General features: G+C 39.2%; 1 protein-coding gene across 1 annotated transcript; it reads left to right on the forward strand.

The window, feature by feature from the left end:
* Positions 1-197: 197 nt before the first annotated feature.
* On the forward strand, positions 198-735 carry LOC123254487 (serine/threonine-protein kinase D1-like; the record flags this gene model as incomplete). Its single annotated transcript, XM_044683498.1, has 1 exon — positions 198-735. A coding segment is annotated over exon 1 (264 nt), but the record flags the coding sequence as incomplete, so codon positions are not given.
* Between the last annotated feature and the right edge of the window lie 9,229 nt (positions 736-9,964).

The raw sequence follows: 9,964 nt of genomic DNA on the forward strand, positions 1-9,964 counted from the left end.
CCGCCCCCGGGCTCCGTGCGCCAAGCTGACCGGGCGCTTCCAGTCCGCAAGCAGCGGCCACATCTTGGAGGCGGTGGAGGTGGCGGTTTCCCCACCCCCTGCTCCCTGGCTGGCCGGGCCCGGGCTCCCTCGGTTGCCTTTTCCTGGCGGTATCCTCCTCCTGGCCTCGGCCATTTTTCCCTGCTCCCCTCCCGTCCCAATCCTCATCTCCCCTCCCTCCTCCGGCCGCGGGACTTTTCCGGAAAGTTTTTTATTTTCCGCCGAGGCTCTGTAAGAAGCGCCTCACTCTCCAGCTGCAAAACTTTTCACCTCGTTCTCCCTTCCTTCCCCACCCTCTGCTTTCTCCTCTCCCTTTCGCCTGCTCTTCCTCTCTGCAGTGCTCTACTCTCCCTTGTGTCCGCTCTCCCTTGGCTCCCCTCGCTCCTGATCTCCCTCCTCTAGACACACCTCCACCCCTGGTGCAGTTTTCCGATGAGCGCCCCTCCAGTCATCCGGCCGCCCAGCCCTTTGCTGCCGGTGGCAGCGGCAGCAGCGGCGGCGGCGTCTGCAGTGGTCCAGGGGTCAGTCCCGGTACCGACCCCGGCTCTGGCTCCGGTTCTGGCTTCAGCCGGGGGCATCTCCTTTCATCTCCAGATCGGGCTGAGCCGGGAACCGGTGCTGCTGCTGCAGGACTCTTCGGGGGACTACAGCTTGGCTCACGTCCGGGAGATGGCTTGCTCCATAGTCGACCAGAAGGTAAGGTGGCCGGCTCTCTGGGTCCTTGGGTCTCTGTCCCCTTTTGCATAGGGGGCGCTCCCGGTGCTCTCCCTGGTGACTTTCTCATGGTCCTTTACTGCTGCCACTTCAGCTCCTGGCTAAGTATCTTTCTCTGATAGGGTTTGACCAGAGGTCCAAATAATTCTGGAATCTAGGAAGGTCTGCATATTTAGAGAGGAACGGACTTAACCCGTGCATGCAGAGCATCAATCTAGATTGCCTTCTAGATAGTCCTCCCATTCCTTATTCATCTTTCCCCATCTTTTCTCCCCTCTTGATGTTTCTACCCACCTTATGAGGATATCCCTCCACCTACACCCATTTTCTCGCCCTTTCCCTTTTTTAGGGTTTCCATTTCCTCCCTCTCCATTCATCCTTCGACTTCTCCCTTGTATCTTTTCACGAAATGTCTCTGACACCAGAATCCCTCAGCTCACACCTAAGAAGAGTTTCCCATGGGATGATCTCTGAGAGCTTTATCAGAAACATCCTTCCATCTTCTTCCTCAGACCTGCTTGGCTTTTAAATTGAAGCTGAGGAGTTAATTGAATGATTGGTGTGGAGCATTTTTGTTTTCCTGAGCTGGGGCGGAGATGAGGAATTTCTCACCTGTCTGATAAGGTTTAAGTAGCCAGAGAGTCCAGCTGTGACAACAACTAACTCGACCCTGACCACCGCTCAAACCGTGCACCCTCCCCCTTTCTGAACCCTTAGGTAATACGTTTTCCAGTGATGAAGCTTGAAAGTTTCACAACCTGCCACCACCTCCATTTACACTAGCAAGGTATGATTGAAGATAGAGAAACTTTTATACTATCTTTCTCAAGAAACTGAATTCTCTATGGCGGAGAACTTCACCACAGCACAGTTCACATCTAGTTGTGTCTGGAGTTGAAGTAAACTAGAGAATAGCTGTTAATTTTGTAGGCAGGAAGATGACTCCCTCCCCCAATTTTTACAGCTAGGCAATGGATTCTAGGTTGTCCCAGTACTGAACCATATGGGTGCTATGTGGAAGGGGTGATAAGAATGAAAAGAGGCTGGGGACAGCAGGCGCCAGCCCATGTAGTATAAACAACCAAGGATGTGGAGACTGGGATTTCAGAAAGAGTTAGTGCTGAATTTCACCCTGGAGAATTGACAAAAGACTTCTGAATGATGACTTAAAGAAACTTGAATCACTATGAACACTTTTGGTACAGAATTGAGTCATGTGAAATGTGGCTAAATAGCCAGAGAGCAAGGGGTAGCTACTAATAAGCATATGTGTGTTTGTGTGTGGTGTGTACATGCATGTAAGTATTTTTTTGGGGGGGGTACTTGTGGGAGAACCTAAACGTTGTAGAAGACCAGAGCAGCTTCAGGATAATATTGAGTACCAGGAATTCCTTGTGTAATATAAATGATCAGAAGCTGTAACTTTATATGTTTAAGAAAAAAGACCCATTAATTTTAGTTGCAGACTTTTTTTTTGTAAACATGGTAAAATTCATCATATTGCTTACAGCCACATTATTGTTATATTATCATTATAATCAATATTGTAGCATGTTCATTGTAGGCAGAGAGGAGGCTAAGGCACTCCATGAAATTACTTCTAAAAGTGTTGTCTTTACTCTTAAAGAGTTTATAGTTTGCTGGGAATAGTCAGAAAGAACATAAACCAACAAAATCATATTAAAAACAAATAACATATAAGTGATTAGCAAATTGTTGATTGATTGCCCAACTAACTGCATAAAGATCATGTATTTTTAAAGAAAAATGTAAATCTAAAGGGACTGCTGGAATGAGATAATCTGAATAGACTTTTTGATGTTTCAAGTAAAGGAAGGGACATTACATAAACTAGGATATGAACCATCTGAATTGACATGAAAAGGTTTAGGAGTGGCATTTTGAGTGAAGAATGGTTAACAGGTTAGATGGATCCAAGCCAACTTTAGGCATAAAAGGAAAAGATGAAATTGAAGGCTAATTGTTCAGAGACAATAGAGAGCTACTTAAACCTTTCTGAATAGAGATGTGACTTGATGAGAAGTAATCTGGGAGGTGGTATGTTTCATTGTGGAGATGCTGCTTTAGGGTAGGGAAAGTCTCAAGGAAAGGAGAGCAGTAAGGAAGCTATTCCCTTAGTTCAATCATAATATATGATTGTCAGAGCCATTAGGGCTATGGAAAATGGAATTTGAAAGTACTACAGAAAAATGCTCAGGATTTGGTCTTGTTCATGGTAAATGGACAAGGCCTCCAAACTACAGTGGAGAAAATAGAGTGGATTGAAAGTTCTCAAGATTAAGGAGAATGATTTTTTTTATCATAGGATAATAGACTTAGAAAAAGATGAGACCCTTAGAGGCCACTAGTTGAACACCTATGTTTTCAAAGTAGGAAACCAAGGCTTAAAGAAATTAAATGACTTCCCCATGAACGCATATCTAGTAGGTTCTGTGAGGTAGGATTTGAATCCAGTTCTTTCTAATTCCAAACCTTGGCAACCTATTTAATTTACCATCCACATGCTGCCATTCTAGACTTGCTTCCTTTTAGACTGAGGAAGGACATTTAAGTTAGAAATGCTCTAGATATAGTACTGTCTAGGGGAATCCCAAACATTCTGGGGGCAGTTTTAACCTTTAAATATATTAAGTTTTTAGAGGTTTAAATAGCTTAAAACTGCATTAAGGCTTTTGGGATACCCTGTATGTAAAATTGAAGAGAGGTTAAGAAGCTTAGCATTAGAGACTAAGGTTTAAGAGTTATTTGTGTACAAGTAATAACCAAAAGCAGAGAAGAGAAGAGGTTCTCTATCCATACCTTGCAAAACTATATATAATACTTTGAGAGACCAGGACATTGAGGGAATTGGAGATTATGCCATGGAGATCTATTAAAGGAACAAAGAGTATTTATCCAGAAGAGAAGGTTTAAGATGTAGGAACATATTTAGTGCATGCTGTTCCTTCTGCCTGGAATAAGCTTCCTGTCCTATAATTCTTCCTTTTAAAGGGTCATGTATCAAGTCTCAACTCAAGACCAACTTTTTCTGGAAACTTTCTGAACCTCCTTTCTGGATAAAAATGCTCTCTTTTCCTTCTCTGAATCTCATAGCACTTGAATCTCATAGTTGCTTGGGCAACTTATCTTACTCTATTTTTTATTATATATATATATATAACCTTACCTTCTGTCTTAGAATCAATACTGTGTATTGGTTCTAAGGCAGAAGAGTGGTAGAGGCTAAGCAGTAGGGGTTAAGTGACTTGCCCAGGGTCACACAGATAGGAAGTGTTTAAGGTTAGTTATGAACCCAGGACCTCTCATCTCTGGGCCTGGCTCTCAATCCACTGAACTATCTAGCTGCTCCCTTACTCTACTTTTAAATTAATTGTGAACTTATGTGGTAACAAGTTGGTGTAGTGGATTCATTATTTAGTTAATACCAGAGTTTTAATTCTAGAAACTTAATAGCCTTTTGACCCTGGGCTTAGTCATTCTCAGTCTGTTCCTTGTTTTTTTTTCATGTTTAAAATGGGAATACTAACAACATCTGCCTCAATGAGTTGTTTTACTGATCAAATGAGGTAAAATCCTTTGTAAACCTTAAAGATTAAAAAGCTACATGAATGCTAGGTATTATTATTATTTAACATAATTTTTATTTCATTGGCATAAATTCTTATACTTGTTTGTACTCCTTCTATAACATCATAAGACCCCTTGAGAGTAGTTTTATTCATCTTTGTATCCCCCATAGTTCATTGTACATTGCCTTGAAAGTGATAGGAACTCAGTTTTTATTAGCTAAATTGTTTAGTGAATTCCAGTGGGGTAGAGGAATCTTGGGAATAGGCAGGGGTAAGATCCAGTTAGAGAAAAGGCATGCAGACATTGGAAGATTCTTTGTTTTTGGAGAAAGCTAGGATAACCTGAATAGGATGAAGACCATTTCTGGATCACAATGAGATTTGATAAGTCACTTTAAACTTGGTGATCTCAATTTCATCTGCAGATTATCCTTTGAAGCCATCAAATGTTAGGAAAAGAGAGACAAACTTTAGAAGAAACTTAGAAATGATCTTCTGACATTGTGGACTGGGAATAAAGCCAGAAATAGCTATGATAAGGATAAAACAAGGATTTTTAAAATAGTCAAAGATCATTCTTTATTTAAAAAAATCCCTCTATCTTCTTTTCTTGATGAAGAGTAAACTCTTCCAGATTTTCATTTTGTACTTAATATTAGTTTTAAAGTAGACATAAGTGATTTCATCCTCTAGAAAGGTACTGATGATTTTGACTTTAAGTTTTAGAATCATATGCGGACTCTATATTAAATTTTATTATTATGGGCAGCAGACTGGGAAGACCAGAGATTAAATGCCACTTTGACACATTTTGTCTATGGGACCCTACATATAACATTTAATTTTCATTAATCTGCATTGGTAGAGAGAGTTTTCTCGTTGGAAGTGTCCACATCAATGAACTTCCTGCCAACATCACCTGCTCTCTGCTTTTCTCTTCCCTCTCTAAAACAACAACCCATACCATAATTTTGTAAGTTTAATAGGCCATTTTGAAACTTTTCAGGCAGAAATAAATGACACCGGATAATTATTTAAGATCAAACAGCAAATGCTCTTATTTGAAGATGTAGTTCAGGTTTATTTGCTTCAACATTTCAAAAGATATGTGATTTCCTCTGTGTAGGTATTCCCTTCACCAATGCAGATTGTAACCCTTAAGTAGATAGTCTTTATATAGCAAACATAAAAATAAATCATTTCTCTGGTGGCCAGGGGTTATCTGATGAGTCTCATCATGCCTAAATAGATGCAATATTGTATATTGTATATCGCTGGGCCACTACTTGGGAGTTTCTCCAGGTTGCTAGAGCTTTCTAAAAGGCATAGATAGATTTTGAGAATCTAGCATCATCTTCATGCCTGGTTGAGCCGTCAGAATAGTCCTAGGTGAAGTACCTTAGGCACACACTGTATAATAAATTGCTATAGAGCCATTCCCTTCTTTTATTTTTGGTGATAATTCTGGACTTGCTGTATCTTTCAAATAATTCCTGAGGTTGCATGGTATTATTAATGTATGTTCCTTTCAGAAAGAACAACTCAAGCCTCTGTCAGCTATAGAAGATATAAACTAATTTTTCTTTTTTCCCCTTGTATTTCTCTACATTTCAAGCATATGACCTTGACAGCTGGCTTTATATAAACATGTTTTCTTTTACTACTTTGAATGCTTATTGGTTTAGGAAGTAAGAAAAAAAGTAGTTGGCTTACTTTGAAACACTGCTACTTTCTAGTATCAAAGAAACCCTGTATATGGGGACTGAGAATTGATTGATTTGAAGGAATAACCTAACCTCAGTCAAGATGAAGAAAAATTTGAGATTTTTGCTATATTTCCCTGCACATATCAAGAAAAGGAAGTAGTGTGCTTTTTTTTAACAAGTAATATTAAATTAGGATGATGTGATGTAATTAAAATGAATACCTATTCGTTTTGATTGTCACCTTCTTGGGATGAAAACTGAACTATTCTTCATCAAATTATTTGAGCTGAGGTGCAACAGCTAAAGAATCCTAGCATATGTCTCTAAATTAGATGCTTCCACACTAATTATGTGGCCCCAGAACTGTAAGAGCAAGATTTTAATTGGAAGCATTTTGCCCCATAGGAGAAACAAATAGACTAGGTTTTAAGGGTTGGGGAAAAAAGAGGGCTACTAGTTGAAATGCATACTTTTCCCCCCCTTCAAACCTTTACCTTTCCTCATAGAATCAATACTGTGTATTGGTCCCAAGGCAGGAGAGTGGTAAGGGATAGGTAATGGGGGTTAAGTGACTTACCCAAGGTCACACAGCTGGAAAGTGTCTTGAGGCCAGATCTGAACCCAGGACCTCCCATCTCTAGGTTTGGCTCTCATTCCACTGAGCTACCCAGGTGTCCCCTGAAATGCATGCTTTTTGCTTGTGTTTTCAAGTCTTTGTGTTGTTTTTTTACTGGATTGATTTTTAAATTTTCTTTCCTATAATAGTGGAATTATGTCTTTTTCTGTCTTTACAGCAGTGGTTCCCAAACTTTTTTGGCCTACCGCCCTCTTTCCAGAAAAAATATTACTTAGCCCCCTGGAAATTAATTTTTAAAAAATTTTAATAGCAATTCATAGGAAAGATAAATGCACCTGTGGCCATTAACGCCTCCCTGGATCGCTGCAGCACCCACCAGCGGACGGTAGCACCCACTTTGGGAATAATATCTACACACACACACACTCACACACACGTAATTTCCTCTGCATTCTACTGATCCTTTGTTTAGTATTGGAATACAAAATATTTTTTAGTTATTCCTCACTCAACTAGTTGAATATATTAGTGTTCCATAACTTTCTATCATTCCAAAAAACTGACTGATTCAGAAAAATAGGCTTCAGAGATTAAAAGCAACAATATTTTTTAAAGAATGGATTCTGGGGGCGAGAGCCCTAGATAATGTTTTTCTTTCTCAGTTGTATGTGTATACATATATACATACATACATGTAGACATAAAATTTTCTTTACATTCTGTTGATCTCTTTTTTAGTACTAGAATATGAAATTTTTGCATTTCATGTAAGTAATTCTTAGGAGTAGTTATTTTCAGGGACAGAATGTTCACTGTCTAGGAGCAATAGATTATATAGTATAATCTGTAACTTGAAAATATAAGTATTTTCCTTTCAGTTGTTTAACCAAAACTTTTTTTGGTGAAATGTTAATTTCAAGCTTTACACAAATAATATGAAGCTATATTGTCTTAGGTTATATACTTAGGTTACTGGAAATATAGCTTAAGGTTTTGATTAACATATTAGAACACATTGGGTTTTAATATTTTTTTTTCACCAAAGTGAAAAACTCTGCTTGCCATAGAAACCGTTTTACAACCACAGATACTTTCCCCAAAGGTTCATGACATTTCATTTTACTTACAGTTTAGAGGTCCTCTGAATCTAGGAAAGCCAAAGTAATTTAACCCCATGTAATTCTTGGCATAGTACCCTACACTATATATTTTTTTGGTCCAGACCTATAATGTCGATGTTGAAAAGCATTTAGGTTTGGAGAACCTCCCATCTCTGATACAGCTGCACAAGTCATCTGTAATTTGTAGACTTGACAGAGAGGCATAAAATGGTGAACTCAAATCAGAAAGGGACCACTAATCTTAACATAAAGATCTCTTCTGGCCACATATGACTTCATTTAATGGGAGTGCTGTGGGGCCAGTTCTGTGTTTGACACTTCTCATTTAGAGAATGGATGGATGAACTGACTTGTTTTCTGTCACACAACTGGTATATGCTGAAGCATTTGCACCCAGGTCTTCCCAATCTCAAGGGTGTTCTCTTATCTATTATGTTGGTTGGGCTCCCTTTTCTCCAATAGAGTAAATTTAGTAAATGTTTGTTGAATTGAATAATTTTGCTCTTCAGTTGTGCTCACTTCTTTGTGACCCCTTTTGGGGTTTTCTTGGCAAAGATACTGGAATTTCCCTTTCCAGCACATTTTTTATAGATGGGGAACTGAGGCAAACAGGGTTAAAGTGACTTGCCCAGGCTGATAGAGCTAGTACACATCTGAAGATAGATTTGAACTCTGGTCTTCTTGATTTCTGGCTGGGTCCCACCTATATGCCTGCTGAATTGAATGTAAATTGACACTTAAATAGCACTTTACATACACATAACTCATTTAAGCCTCACAACTAGCCTATGGGGTCAGCTCAGAAGGCATTATTAGCCCCATTTTGTAGATAGTTTAATTGGTTTACTAATAGTCTTACAGCTGGTAGGCATAAAAAGCTGAATTCAAAGCAAGATCTCTCTTGATTTCAAGGTCAGCTGTTTCCCCAGGGGGAAGTGCTACCTTCTCTAGTTGAACTGAATAAATCTATATGGTAAAGGAATTGATAAACCTCTATTATTGACCAATTATATAGATGCTTGCCATTAAAAAAATCACCTTACTTTAAGAGAAATTCATTAGTAGGAATACAAGAATATTAATAAAGATGGGAAGCTTGATTAATAAAGATGAAACACGACCTATAAAACTACACTTAATTAGTTTGTGATTTAGGGTATTATATGACATGCAGGGAAGGTTTATTAATTATTTTATGTTGATTAGTTTATTTGGTCAATTGATTGTGTAGAGCTGCTGATGGATTTAAAATCAAGGGAGGTCCCTTGTCATCAGAAGCAGCATCACAATAGCTGAAGGCTGTACAATACTGGACAGTTTACAATGCCCATTTACATGCTTTATCTCCTTGAGCCTCACAGCAAGCATAAGAGGTAGGTTATATAGTTATTTCCATTTTATAGATAAAGCTGAAACTCATAGAGGTTAAGGAGAATTTTAATTAAAAGGGCAGCGAGATAGTGCAGTGAATAGTGTTTTGGCCCTGGAGTGAGGAACAAGCACCTTCCTGCCTTCTAATTTGTCTTCAGACACTTATTAGCTGTTTGACCCTGGATAAGTCACTTATTCTTGTTTGCCTCTGTTTTCTCATCTGTAAAATGAGCTGGAGAAGGAAATGGCAACCTACTCTAGTATCTTTGCCAAGAAAAGAGTTGGACATGATTGAACAACTACATTAAAAATTCATGGCCAAGTAAATCAAACTCCATTGGTCACATCCAAATAAAATATGCCTCAATTTGTACTCTGAGTCCTCTTTCACATCCCTCTTAGAAGATAGGTTGTGTGGATGGGGAATCTAGAAGACCCCAAACTTGTAGCCTAGAAAGATTTAATGACCCAGTCAGCTTAACTCCAAGGTGAAAGCCTCAGGCTTGGATTCATCACATGAGAGTTCTTCCCTGAGGAAAGGCCAAACCCAAGCTTTGTGACTCTTTGGCACAGTATGTAGCACATCAGTCTCTTAAGCTTCTATCCTCCAATTTTTGGAAAGGAGGGTAGGGTATCTTGGAGAGGCTTCTGGAGATTAGAAGAGTCACTAGGCTTGGCTTTGGCCTTTCTCTCATGTGATGAATCTAAGCTTGAGGCTATCACCTTCCCTTAAATCTTTCTAGGCTACAAGTTTGGGGGCTTCTAGATTCCACATCAACAGCAGTATGCTTTATCATGAATCTTCTGGAACAGTAAACTAGGTATTTTAAATTCAAATCTGATTTC

This window comes from Gracilinanus agilis, unplaced genomic scaffold, assembly GCF_016433145.1.
Source record: "Gracilinanus agilis isolate LMUSP501 unplaced genomic scaffold, AgileGrace unplaced_scaffold23215, whole genome shotgun sequence".
Classification (NCBI taxonomy): Eukaryota; Metazoa; Chordata; class Mammalia; order Didelphimorphia; family Didelphidae; genus Gracilinanus; species Gracilinanus agilis.